Here is a 12985-nt window from a genome sequence, read left to right on the forward strand (position 1 = left end):
TAAGAGAATTTAAATTAGTTTATTTAAAAATTAAAGAAATAGAGAAAAATGTAATATTATCTTTTGATTGCGGTTTCAACAGCGTGTAGCAATTCTTTCATATAAAGCACATTTGAAATTGAAATCTGCATCTCTGTAATCTGAAATATGATTTATATGTATAATGAAACAATTTTTACATGGTGAAAAATGAATTATTTGACAATAGAGTTTACCATATTAGCATAAGCTTGTACATCAACTTGTAACTGAATTCGTATTTTTTCATCATCGCTGATTCCTTGAACTTCGGAAGTAAGGGACCCTGTGGATTTGTCGCGTATTTTTTTCAATCTTCTTAAACTCTCTTCAGTTTTTTGCACTGAAGTTAATACGTCTGTTACAGAAGCTAGATAACTGCAACAATTCAATATAACAAAATTTTACAAATGTTATAATTTTCAATAATAACTATTTCTTTTTTCCTTACTGTTCAGTTAACTCAGAAAGGGCCAATTCCAACCAATAATTAACATTATCTGGTATTATCTTTTTGTAATCTGCATGAAAATTGAGGAGGAATACAAGAGTATGTTTTACATAAGAGCATGGTTTCGTTGGTACATCCCTTTTTGTTCGTCTAAATAATCTCGGAATATCACTGACTTGTTTCAGATGCGTTACACATTGTTTCAATAATTCATCTACTATTTCTTTTGTAATTTGTGGCCAAATTGTTTTTAAATTCTTTATCGTTTCATCGAGAGAATCTACGAAAAAAATATATAGGTAATGATATAGAAAATTTGAATAAGAATATAATATCAACATTTTTCTTGTTGTAACCTTTTAATAGCGTCAATATCCTTGGATTTTCTTGTTTAAATTTCGATCGAGCTATTTCAAAAAGAAATGGAAGTATATTTGCAAATTTTTCTACATCCTTATACAAACAAATTAGGAAGTTAAGTTTTGTAGAATGTTCTACTTTGTTTAAGTTGCTTATTTCATTTTCTATCGGCCATACCTTTACATAAAAAAAAATTAGGATTTTTAATTATTCAAGTATCATATATTATATTATCTTTTAAATTAAATATACTTCTTTAAGCACTATTTGAATCCATATTTTATATCTGGCACATATCTGAAGACTGAATTTCCAAAATCTATGAAACAGTTGATGTAGATATACATTATTATCCCAAATCGTTTGTAGATTTTCCCATATAATACAAGTTGCATGAAGAGAAAAATCATCTTGTGTAAGGGACTCCAATGTTCCTTTTACAGATGCTGGTGATATTGATTCAGTTAAAACTGTCTCAATTCCACTAGCTATTTCTTGAAATTTAATTTGGAAATATACTGGTAAATTCCACTTCTTCAAAAAGTTTTTATATTGCGAATTCTTTTGTAATGCAATTAAAGATTCGGGAGTAATACACTCAGCTTCCAATTTTTCTAAAAACTCCAGGGTTGCTACATATCTCTGAAATTATGAAATGTTATATACTATATTACTATAGTATAACTTTACTTACTTACTGAATGAAATAATATTGGATCTCCAGGAGCAAAGATGTACTTTATATATTGCTCAATCTTTTCTTCTACATCAATCCAAAAACTGTTCACCAAAAAATTAAAACCTTTCACAGAAAGTCTGTGAAAAAAGATTTAGAAATATTTCTGTACAATGACATATGTAATTTAACTTTAATAAAATGCATACCTATTTGGATATAATGTAATGTCTAATAATTGTTTAAGTTCTACATTTAAAATGTTCAGTAACCTATTGTATATATTTTGTAGACCTAGTAAATCAGTTTTCAAGTTTTCCGTATTAATTACGTTATGAATCAATGGACCAACAATCTCTTTCCTCACTAAATCTTCTGCATCACTTATTTTATCAAGTGTAACGTAAATTCCTAAGCAACGAATTAATAAAAAAGAATTTTTTTCTTGTATACTTGCCAAGAAAAATTCATTGAGGTGTATCATATAAGACTGTTCAAGTTCTTCAGCTTCCTATTACAATATAACATTTCTGTCATTAATAAGAATAGTAAATCTATGTTCAATTTCTTAAAGATATGCATACTTTTTGGTTTTCATTGATAATGTTCAGTTTGCACCTAGACATATGAAATCCTAATTGATTAAATTCTGCAGCAGCTTGTTCTAAAATATCTATTTTAGCAGGACTTTCAAGGAATGTGTTTAAAGACAATATAGTTGAAAGTTTATTCAAAGACTTATAAATATGCTGTAAGCTGAATACACTTCGCTTGTATTCTCGTGTTTTCTTATTTTCGTTCATATTATGAGTAATTGCTGTAACTTCGTCATCCAGGATCTGCTGTACTTGCTATCATAAAAAATATATTACTAATAATAGTAATTGTAATAGTAATATGTAATAATAGTAATAGTAATAAAATTTAGTATTTTAGTAATTAAATATATTTTCTCATTGAATTTACCATTACTTCTTCCCTTAATTGTCCTAAAGGTGTTTGTAAATCACTTATAGCCTTATCCAAACCAATCATATTACTTGATAAATTTACAAAATCTGTATAATCTCGATTGATTAAATCAATCATAGCAGACCTTAACAATTTCAAGTATATTCCAAGATCATCACGCATTGTTTCTAATTTTGTGCTCTTTCTGTGTTCTTGGAGAAAGGTATCGACATTGAAATTTTCCTAGAAATTATAAATATAAAAGGTATCATAATAGATTGCATTTCTATGTTAAAACACATTTTAATATTGACTTACTTGAATAAAATCAACTTCAGAAAAACATAGATCATTTGGAGCTTTTGGTAAATTAATATTTTCCTTCGACATAGTAATAGATCTCTTACCATTAACCTTTTTTTACAAGGAATTAATTTTTCCTATTATTTAATCATACAAATTAATATATACATTCATAACTTTTCATTAAAATATATAATATGTTATCACAGAGCCCATCCATAGTTAATTTATTTAATAAAATTTGACAATTAACACCAGTTGATATGTCATTAAAAAAATGTTTCAGACAGTATAAGAATGTGAAGTCAAAAATTCTTTGCAACAACCTTTATATGTGAATTAATTCAAAACATAGCACCTATACATAGTACATGAATATATTATTGATAATTATAAGATGAATTTAAAAATTGTTCTTAGAGTACCTAACATATTGAAAAACTTTATCAAGTATGCTTTCTTTAATGGCATTAAAACATAATGGTTTTTTACCTAAATTGACGCATGTATATGTACATATGTATAAACCCCAAACGCACGCACGCGTACAATACAATACAGTTAAACGAATAGGACGGAGAGCAATTCATATTCGTGACTAACAGTAAATAATCTACATTTATATTGATGAGAAATTAGTGCCGTAAAACAAAATCCAACGAAAGGGAATATATAGTGTTTTGTTCGATGTTCGTTTACGAAAGACTTTCATAAAAAATACTAGGGTATTTTCGAAGACAGAATAGCTGTGAAGCCATCACTAAGGAACTTGACAAGTTTTACTACTTTTAGTGAAATTTATTTTCAAAATGGCAGCTACGAGAAGATTGCAAAAGGTAAATCAAAGTTTCTGTCAACGAGGAACGATAGTACATTGAATATGTGAAAAACATTGCAAAATACAATATCGACATTTCAACACACTCGTCATGTACATGTTTAACAGGATTAATTTTCATAGCATGTTCTAAATGATGTCGAGGTTTCCCATGATGATATAGAATATTGGATACTTCCAATATTATTTGTTAATATCTATCCTTAAAGTGCATAAAATTTTCTCTAATGATATGAATTAGAATTTTCATTATTCGTTCAAAGAATGTCTTTTTGATTATTATAGTTTTTAGTAATAATTTCGATGATAACCATTGTATCACTTTTAGGAACTTGGTGATTTAAGAGCTTCGGCAATGAAAAATTTTACAAATATTCAAGTAGATGAATCGAATATTCTCACTTGGCAAGGTCTCATACTACCGGTATGTTTTGATGTACCATTCTATTTTAGAAATATAATCTAATCTAATCTAACCTAACCTAATCCTATTTGTAAAGACAACTATAGTTAGATATACGCAATGCTGTACTACAATTTGATTTTGGAAACATTGGAATGATTGTATATGTCGTTTTCAAAATTTAATCGGTAACATAATGATACAAGTTCTAATTATATCTGCCATATATCTTTTTTGTTATTTTTTCTTTTAGAAATGCTTGTCATTCTTCTTAAAATGTTTTAGGATAATCCACCATATAATAAAGGAGCATTTCGCATTGAAATAAACTTCCCCGCAGAGTATCCTTTTAAGCCTCCAAAGATAAACTTTAAAACAAAAATATATCATCCAAATGTGGATGAGAAAGGGCAAGTGTGCTTACCAATTATAAGTGCTGAAAACTGGAAACCAGCTACAAAGACAGACCAAGGTTAAATTTTCTTGGCATTGTTTTCTTGTTACAATATAAAAGAATAAGTAATACATAATTGATTTACAGTTGTACAAGCTCTGATAGCATTAGTAAATGATCCTGAACCAGAGCATCCTTTAAGGGCAGATCTTGCAGAAGAATTTTTAAAGGATAGAAAAAAGTTTTTAAAAAATGCGGAAGAGTTCACAAAAAAGCATGCAGAAAAAAGGCGGGAATCGTCATCTTCTAACGAATAACCACGAGTGACCAATTTTACTCACCATGATGCCTGCCACTCGTCAGCTAATTTAATTCAAACCACGATAGACTTCTCTGTTACATGAAAAGCAAGTTGAATAAGATACATGTGTACAGTATTGGTTAACTACTGACAATGATATTAATATGTGCAAATTGTAATGTTTATAAAGTGGATAAACAAATTTTTCAGAGCAAAGTAAAAATATAATAAACTAACTGTATGATATTGTATACAATTTGTATTTTGAAGTTGTTATATGGATATGCGATCCATATGATTTTAAGAAGCATAAAAAACATCACCTGCTCTTTTTTCTGTTGAAAGCAAAGCAATTATAGTTCATTGTGACAAATATGACATTATAGAGTAATGTATTTACCTTCAATGTTAAGAAATTACAAACATGTTAACTCTTCAAATTATGGATAAATTTTGATTCAGATCAATCAAATCCACAAACATTAAATAATTATTACAAATGTACATAAAATATTTGTAATTGTTAAATTGATCGTATTGGTACTGTAATCGTGTTTCGATTTTAAGTTTGATTGAGAGTACTTTTCTTAATGTTATCTTAAGAATATAATTTTATCTTCTAATACAAAAGATTAATTCGTAACTTGATCTTTCACTTCCATTTACAATTGAATTACTTTCCGTGTATATCTATCTTTTATAGTAATATTACCCTATTAAACAGTGAAAAATTAAATTAATATCTTCATTATTTCGTTATTTTATATGGCCTATGACACTGTATAATAATTCAACTGTAAATTCTGAAATATCAATATTAGCATTTAAACAATTTTAAATATATCTTACCTCACTGATTACATGCGTATATAATAAAGAGATAATATTGTATTTAACGCATTCGTGACGTGATCCACTACATATAACATGTGCGGTATCAACGAATCACATCATCGTGACGTATTAATTTGACAAGAAATGTTAAAAAATGGAATAAAAAGGGATTGGACAGAATTAATATGATATTCTTGTATTTAAAATGTGTTAAAACTAAGGAATGCTTTTACAGGATTTTATTTTTTATTCAGTTTGCGTAAGAAAAGGTAAAACCTTTTGTTTAAATATTAAAACTCTATATTAATAAATAAAGATATAAATGAAAATAAAAATATGATGCATTTCACATGTTTTTCATTTGCCCACACACGAGCTCATGGTAATACAGTTTTTAATCATAATCTTTTTTTTCATTCCTTTATTAAGTTCTTCGTCTTTTATATAAGCTCATGCGCGCACTCTTTTTTTAATTCCATTAGTAAACTCCGCATCTGTTACAAATTCGTAGATTCCACTTTTGGCATACTATAATAAATATTCTGCGATTTAACGAAGAATTGGATTAATTTAATTGTAATAAAATAATTGTTGAGCTAGGTGGAAGAGGTGGATCTTGTAGAGACCTCCCAAATGTTTTACTTTTTTATTGTGATTTATTCTAGATTTTAACTGATTTAATAAAAAATTAGAATTTGTTGGAAATAAACGAGGGACGTAATAAAATTTTAGAAGGATATGAAACATGATTAAAATAAAGTAATTAAACACTGAAAATGAAGCAATTATATTCTTAGATACACATTCACATTGTTTATGTACACATAAAATAGATAATCACGAATGTAAATGAAATCATTCTTTAACATTAATGGTTTAATAAAATTTATGCTATATTGTAAGTTGTTTTTGATAATAGATATATTCATAGGTTTACAAGCATAAAAAATTACTGAATCACGATACATAGAATGGGTGAATCAATTTTAATGATTGTAACTCACTATCCATTTATTACTAACAAATTTGTGTATATAATATATATTCAAGTAAATCCTATTAAATTTAAATTACAATTTTCTATTACAGAAAGTATTTTTATATATTTAGCTAAATCAATCACTTACAACTGAAATATAATGAAATGAGCTCAGGGAAGAGGATATCAAGAATTTTACAGAATTTATTTATAAAACTTGATTTTATACTTCAAAGTATATATTGTAATTCATTCAATTATCTTTATGTCAACCTTTTCCACCAAACTAACCAATTATCAAATACGTATAACTACTCTCCTTAAATTTCGAGGCAATCAACATCAATTTATTTCAATATACCTTATAAAATTACTGATCTTTTTCTTGATGAAATTATACTTTAAATTTTAAGTTTTAAATTAACAGAATTAAAATTAACACGTAGTACTATATATATAATAACTATATTCAAAATAAAGAGATGATATCAAAATTTGTCAAAGCCTAAAACATAAAATACGAATTGATTTATGCGAATAATTATCATAACTTAATGGAATGTTGAATCAGTAATCTGTCCGAGTTGTATACAGTTGTGATGTGGAATGCCTCGTTCGTGATCATCTTAATTATGTTCGTATAAGAACACTAGAAACGATAATAATTTTGATGAACGAGTCAATGAAAAACTGATGATATAACGTACAAGTCGATAAAATATAATGAGACAATGAACAAATATTTGAAATAGACATTATTATAGTTTACTTACATGTTTGTACAGATCCAACATTTAAATTCGAACATTAAGCAACGTATGTATACACCTTTCTGTAATTGAATTGATTAAAACAATGTTAAAAATAATAGTAGTTATAATAGAGAATTAATAATTAATAGATACTAGATAACTTTTATACAAACCTATCTTCTGGCGTGCGTGCCAAATATTCACGTTCGATTAAACCTTCAATACGTTTTTTAATTATTACAGGCGACGGCAAAAATCGACCTCTTAATTGTTCTGTTACTTCTGTTACAAGTATATTATGCTAAAAAAAAAGAAGATAAAATGTTGAATAAAAGAGCGTAAAACATTGGAGTAATTATAAATTACAATGTAATTAATAGTGATACTACATACAGGCATACGCTTCCTGTCTTTCATAATACGAACGATAGCTGCTTCTATCTCGTGCTTTCTATCTTCATCTACTTTGTTACGAGTTTCTCTTCTTTCAGGTTCTGATTCGCCTTTGGCAGCTACTGTTTGAATCTTCACTCTGAAATATTATTAAATAAGTTAACAACTACCGATTATGATATATTTTAATGCAATTTTAATATAAGGATACCTGTGTAATTTACTGGTAAAACTGTCATTGACACAAAAATAGTGCGATGGTTCTATTTCCTTTGTACGAGGATGTTTTAATAACACTCTTTGCGTAGCTTTACCCATCGCGAGAGATTGTAATGCTCTAACCAAGTCTCTCTCTGGAATATCGGTTTCACCTTGAATTTCCTACGCAACGTTTCATGTATTGTATAGATAATTGTAAAACAGTAGGAGTCCGATGTAGAAGAAATAAAAAATAAACGCTACTATTCACACTGACCTCATATGTCAATTTTTCTCTTTTGTTGAAGAGCATTAAGACACACATTTGATAAGTTGATACTTGGATTATGTGTTTCCTCGTGTTTCCACAACTGCTACTACGTTGGCTTAAAATACTACCATTAGTGGATATTCCACTACCATACAAGCTACCACTTCCATTACCAATAGAACTTGAAGATGATGGTGTATCTAAACCACCGCAACTATTTTCTTCCCTTCGTGGTCCGTGAAATACAGCATTCAAATCCGCAGAACCTAAAGGGATTATATTAATCTACTTCAGTGATTCAAATAAGAGACAGTGAGAGAAAAGATAGAATGATGCTAGTTAACTGACCTAATTGTGGTTGCAACGTCAACTGTCGACCACTGTGTTTAGCAAGATAAAAACGTCGGAAAGCATCAAAAGCATCTCTTGGGGCAGCTGGCATGCTACACTTCGGAGTGGCGGATTGTGTTGGCCAAAAGCCTGTTGTTAAAACTCTTACACTTATATCCACTCCATGTAAATTTGTCTGTAATATGAAAATTGAAAAATTAATTATTTATAAAACTATTATAAGTATTTTGTAACTTACATTAGATGTAAGGACGTGATCTTTAAATTCATCCATAATAGTGTTACTGACTGTTATATCTTTAAACATTCCTTCCAATTTTGATGTGAATTGACACCCACATTCAGTCTAAAATATTATTTATTAAAAACGTATTGATATTATATTGTGAATACCAGTAATAATAAATTGAACAGAAGCAGGAATGTTACCTTAAGTTTGGATATCATGTTTTTTTCGCTGTCATCAGAGACAGATTTATTTAAGAGAAGGCGTTTAGCTAAATGCTGTTTATAATATCGCTCAAATACGTCTTTTTCCTGAAGAAATCTAAATAAAACCATAGTTTTATCCAAGATACCTTCAATTTCCTGTTCTGTCATCTAAAATGTATTATAACAAACATTAATGTTATTTACACTTACATTATTAATGATCAGAAGTTAAAGTGCAAGATATAAAGCTTGTATTTCATTTGTACAAAACGATCCTTTGTAGAATGATGGAAAAAAGTATTTATTAAAATTTCACGGTATTACCTACCATGAGTACCTATTTATAGAAATACAGTTAACATAACTAACCCCTTTAACACCTTTTTTCAGCTTGTCATCAATGAAAAGTGAAAGATATTCTGGACTCTTTGTATTTAAATTAAGAAAATATTCAAAGTCAGACGCTATCATTTGTTTATAGTTCTTATCATTGTTAAACGAATAATGAAGAAAATGATCAAAACGGTCTTTTAAATCCAACAAATTCTGAATGAAAAGAACGGCATTCGTTGTCGATTCGTGTTCTTCTTGAACCATGGCACGCCCTTGTTCTTTAAGAAATTGAGAGACACAATCGCACACTGTACGCAAACCATCCGAAACTCTTGAAAATAATTTGTACATGCAACCGAGATCTTCGGTTTTCTGATTTTTGAGCATGTGTACTACACCACTATTTTCCATCTATAAATAAAAAAAGTAAATTGTTCTAATTTGTTATTTTATATGATAACACAATATATTGTATCAATAGAACGATATTTATACCTCAACAATAGTTTTCATGTGAATTTTAATTAGTTCTTCTTCTACAACTTCGACTATTCGCGGTTCAGTAGATTCATCTAAATAATGTTTTGCTCTTTCTGATTCTTCACAAATTCTAGCTTCAACCTTTTTAATATATACTGATGCGCTATTTTCTGCCAAAAATTTTTGAGATTCCATCTAAATAAAAAACAGAAGAATGATGTTATATAATATTAAATTAAATGATGTTAAAAAATATAAAGAAATTGTCGTACTCTATAAAATTCAGCACTTTGTTGTAAAAAAGGCCTTTCAAAATCTTCTTCATAAACTTGACGACTGTTAATGCCAAGTAACATTAACATTTGACAGGCATTTTTTATTGCAATACGATCTACAACTTCTCCCCTTCTTTCTCTTGCTACCATACCTAGTAAAGTTTCTCGTAAATGATCTCTAACACATCCATATCTGACCACCTAAAAATGATATAATTTGTTATCAATAAATCTCCTATTACTTCAAAAGCTGTTGAACTATGTAGCAAACAATTACCTGATCTCTAAATATGATAAGTCCCAAATTATACACATTGTCCACATCATGTTGTTGCACATATACTCTGTCCATATACATTAAAATATCTCTGATCATCACCATAGATGTCTGGTGATCATTCCAAGCTTGATTTAATGTTTGGAGAAAATTATTGTGAAGAGATCTTAATACATCTTCTCTAACTTTATTCTCTAAATGATGTGTTACAACTTCCTTTAAACCTGTGTACAAACGTTCCCCATATTTGTGAAGAACCATAGTATAAGCATTTCGATAAAGTTCTTCAAAACTAAGCCCTGAATTATTTTTCTTCTGAATTTCTTGAATAGCATTTTTCAGTAGAGCCCAAATACTTTCTACATACTTTTCATCCATAGTTGTCTAAAAATAAAGCGGTAGATGCAATATTAATTTAATAATTGCAAGTCAAAATAAATAATGTCTGAGAACTAGAACTTAATGAAAAATTAAAAACTAGACAAATAGAACAGATATATTGGTTTTACTAAAAAAACTCAATAGGATACATCAAATTATATAACATAATTTTTTACATTAATGATCACAACTAAAAATATATGTATTATATATATTATTGAGATACTTTATGTTAATTGTTTGCATCTTTTCTTTAGTATTCTGTATATTTTAATATAAAGTCAAAATGATTCTTTCATGAATCATTTTTACAATACCTTTATCATATAAAAAAAATGTAATATTAAATAAATAACTATGTTTAAGTCATAAATATTGTATCATTGCTTGTATAAATACAAGTTTTATGCTTTATTGTTTCATTAGATAGAAATGAAAAAGTGACAAACAAATAACATTTTCTAATCAAGTACATACAATATAAACTATAACCACAAAGGGACATATAAATATTTGACATGATAACATAAGTATCAAAGTATTGTTTAAGTAATTTTTAGTATCATATTGATTAACACAGAATTTAAGTGATATAACTTTACAATCACAAATTTAGTGGATAATAATCACAGTTCCAAACTTTAATGACAGATTAAACTGAAATTCATTAATAAACATGATAACATTGAAATATTTACATTTCATTGCTTTTTTCATTTGCCACTATAGCAACTGCCAATACATTCATCTCTATAATAAAATGTACAATATTACAATGCACAATTCTTAAGAGTAGAAATGTATTATTACACATTGAAATACAAAATGATAATATTGCAAAGAGAATCAATTGATAAAAACGCAATGACATTTCTAAATATGAATTATTACAATTTTTTATAAGTTGACATGTAATTTAAAAGAACAGGTTACCAAAATATACATGTATATATATAAACTAGAACAACGTGCGCTTATTAGTTTATATATAGAACTGAAAAATAAAAATATAAAAGGAAAGAAAAAGGAAAAAAACAAAATGCGAGAACGAATAAATATTAAAGAAGGGAAAAAGAACGAAAACTAAAAAAATAAAAACAAACGAAGTTACCACTCACCGGGAAAGCACGTATGCGCATTTTGCTTTCTTTCTTAAGCATAGCACTGCTCTTCATCATGTCGAATTTCTAGCTGGACGAGGATTCTTTTTAGAAATGCTCTCTTCCTGATGCTACGATAACGTTACACCGTGTGTACATTGACACCAGTTAAACGTAGAGAGCATTCACTTCTTGTACAAGGTAGGAATAGCCGACGATCGGCTATCGTACGAAAATACGATCACTCATCCACGTTCACGTTGTGTAGGAGAGCCGAAAATTGTGTTGTTATCGTGGACATTTAAGTAAAAGAAAAGAAAAATATACGCGATGTGTCGTGGAAGAGGGGGTTGAGAAAAACGAGAGATTCAGAGAAAGACAGAAAAGAGAGAGGGGGATGGAGAAGAGTAAAGAATGCTCTCTTTTTTTTCACCCGGCAGGTGAAAATAGGGGATAAAATACTTAAGGGTTAAAGAGTAGAAAAAAGGAAAGAAGGCAAAGGCGAGAGAAAGGAAAATGTAGATAAGGAGGTTGAACAAAGGTGAAACGGAAGGAAAAGAAAGAAAAGGAAAAAGAATTCACGCACTCCTGTCACGAAGACGATGAATCTGTCAGATCTCAATAATACACACGAATTTTCGCTGGTTTTTTTTTACCACGTTAACGTGATTGTTGGTACGTTCTCAGCGTCTCTCGAGGCATAGTGAATTTAGATTGTGAAAACTTGAGTTTTCATCCTATGGTCCGATATAGGGTACACAATATATCAGTCACAACGATATGCTCCATGCACATGAATCACGAACACTGTTGTTACTATAGATTCGCCCATTACGAATTTCATTATCCTGCCAGCGCCGTAGAAAAAAGGCTATCGTGTTTTACCATTTCATGTCGTACGGTTATACGTGTCGTTTTATCTTCGAATTTCCCAAATTTAATAATTACATGTAGGACAAAGAATATTTACAATTTAATTTGTTTAATAAGTTTGGAAGTTACTCGCGATTACAAGTGGCTCACTTCAGATTGATAATACTCTTGAATTTGTTTCTTGAGTAGAACCAATCGCGTTATTTTTAATACTTATATATTGAATTTATATGTATATATAAACCTGGATTTAAATACAATTTTATTTGACAATATTAAGTTATTGGAATGATTCGACAAACCAATGACGATTCGATATTTTAAGACGCTTTACATGAACTATTTTATGCGAACGCCTGCC

The 12985-nt window shown here is 28.7% G+C and overlaps 3 protein-coding genes across 6 annotated transcripts; 1 reads left to right on the forward strand and 2 right to left on the reverse strand.

Annotated features, from left to right (window-relative positions):
* On the reverse strand, positions 1-3388 carry Cog2 (conserved oligomeric Golgi complex subunit 2). The gene is made up of 11 exons (XM_069110304.1): positions 3252-3388; positions 2775-2896; positions 2472-2699; positions 2090-2356; positions 1715-2016; positions 1528-1645; positions 1082-1471; positions 826-1006; positions 470-749; positions 216-396; positions 1-140 (listed from the first exon to the last, which is right to left on the reverse strand). The coding sequence occupies exons 2-11, from the start codon at positions 2844-2846 to the stop codon at positions 57-59; spliced, it is 2103 nt and encodes a 700-aa protein (XP_068966405.1). The 5' UTR covers positions 2847-2896; positions 3252-3388; the 3' UTR covers positions 1-56.
* A 66-nt stretch (positions 3389-3454) lies between these two features.
* Positions 3455-4951, forward strand: Ubc10 (ubiquitin conjugating enzyme 10). 2 transcript variants are annotated; one of them, XM_069110368.1, is made up of 4 exons: positions 3455-3595; positions 3926-4021; positions 4286-4472; positions 4542-4951. In XM_069110368.1, exons 1-4 carry the CDS (start codon positions 3569-3571, stop codon positions 4709-4711), a joined length of 480 nt encoding a protein of 159 aa, XP_068966469.1. In that variant the 5' UTR covers positions 3455-3568; the 3' UTR covers positions 4712-4951. The 2 variants fall into 2 exon arrangements, with proteins under 2 accessions (XP_068966469.1, XP_068966470.1); XM_069110369.1 differs by having other exon boundaries at positions 3589-3690.
* Positions 4952-5866: 915 nt separating this feature from the next.
* Positions 5867-12784, reverse strand: Cul3 (cullin 3). 3 transcript variants are annotated; one of them, XM_069110300.1, is made up of 14 exons: positions 11770-12784; positions 10271-10654; positions 9991-10194; positions 9734-9913; positions 9275-9649; positions 8903-9073; positions 8712-8819; positions 8471-8648; positions 8129-8388; positions 7865-8034; positions 7654-7792; positions 7434-7561; positions 7282-7340; positions 5867-6057 (listed from the first exon to the last, which is right to left on the reverse strand). In XM_069110300.1, exons 1-13 carry the CDS (start codon positions 11827-11829, stop codon positions 7316-7318), a joined length of 2382 nt encoding a protein of 793 aa, XP_068966401.1. In that variant the 5' UTR covers positions 11830-12784; the 3' UTR covers positions 5867-6057; positions 7282-7315. The 3 variants fall into 3 exon arrangements, with proteins under 3 accessions (XP_068966401.1, XP_068966402.1, XP_068966404.1); XM_069110301.1 differs by having other exon boundaries at positions 5867-6071; XM_069110303.1 differs by lacking the exon at positions 5867-6057 and adding an exon at positions 6096-7157.
* Between the last annotated feature and the right edge of the window lie 201 nt (positions 12785-12985).

This window comes from Bombus flavifrons, chromosome 3 (genome assembly GCF_040668555.2).
Source record: "Bombus flavifrons isolate JBK064 chromosome 3, iyBomFlav1_principal, whole genome shotgun sequence".
In the NCBI taxonomy this organism is placed as follows: domain Eukaryota; kingdom Metazoa; phylum Arthropoda; class Insecta; order Hymenoptera; family Apidae; genus Bombus; species Bombus flavifrons.

What these genes read in the sequence shown, in the direction of transcription:
- Cog2 (XM_069110304.1), bottom strand. Translation starts at nt 2,846, where the DNA reads ATGTCGAAGGAAAATATTAATTTACCAAAAGCTCCAAATGATCTATGT. An exon ending in CTTTCTGAGTTAACTGAACA is followed by an intron (nt 397 to 469) that starts GTAAGGAAAAAA and finishes GAATTGTTGCAG; the next exon opens with TTATCTAGCTTCTGTAACAG. An exon ending in TACAAGCTTATGCTAATATG is followed by an intron (nt 141 to 215) that starts GTAAACTCTATT and finishes ATCATATTTCAG; the next exon opens with ATTACAGAGATGCAGATTTC.
- Ubc10 (XM_069110368.1), top strand. Translation starts at nt 3,569, where the DNA reads ATGGCAGCTACGAGAAGATTGCAAAAG. An exon ending in CTACGAGAAGATTGCAAAAG is followed by an intron (nt 3,596 to 3,925) that starts GTAAATCAAAGT and finishes TATCACTTTTAG; the next exon opens with GAACTTGGTGATTTAAGAGC. An exon ending in AGCTACAAAGACAGACCAAG is followed by an intron (nt 4,473 to 4,541) that starts GTTAAATTTTCT and finishes ATTGATTTACAG; the next exon opens with TTGTACAAGCTCTGATAGCA.
- Cul3 (XM_069110300.1), bottom strand. Translation starts at nt 11,829, where the DNA reads ATGATGAAGAGCAGTGCTATGCTTAAGAAAGAAAGCAAAATGCGCATA. An exon ending in ACATGATATCCAAACTTAAG is followed by an intron (nt 8,820 to 8,902) that starts GTAACATTCCTG and finishes ATAATATTTTAG; the next exon opens with ACTGAATGTGGGTGTCAATT. An exon ending in AAGACAGGAAGCGTATGCCT is followed by an intron (nt 7,562 to 7,653) that starts GTATGTAGTATC and finishes CTTTTTTTTTAG; the next exon opens with CATAATATACTTGTAACAGA.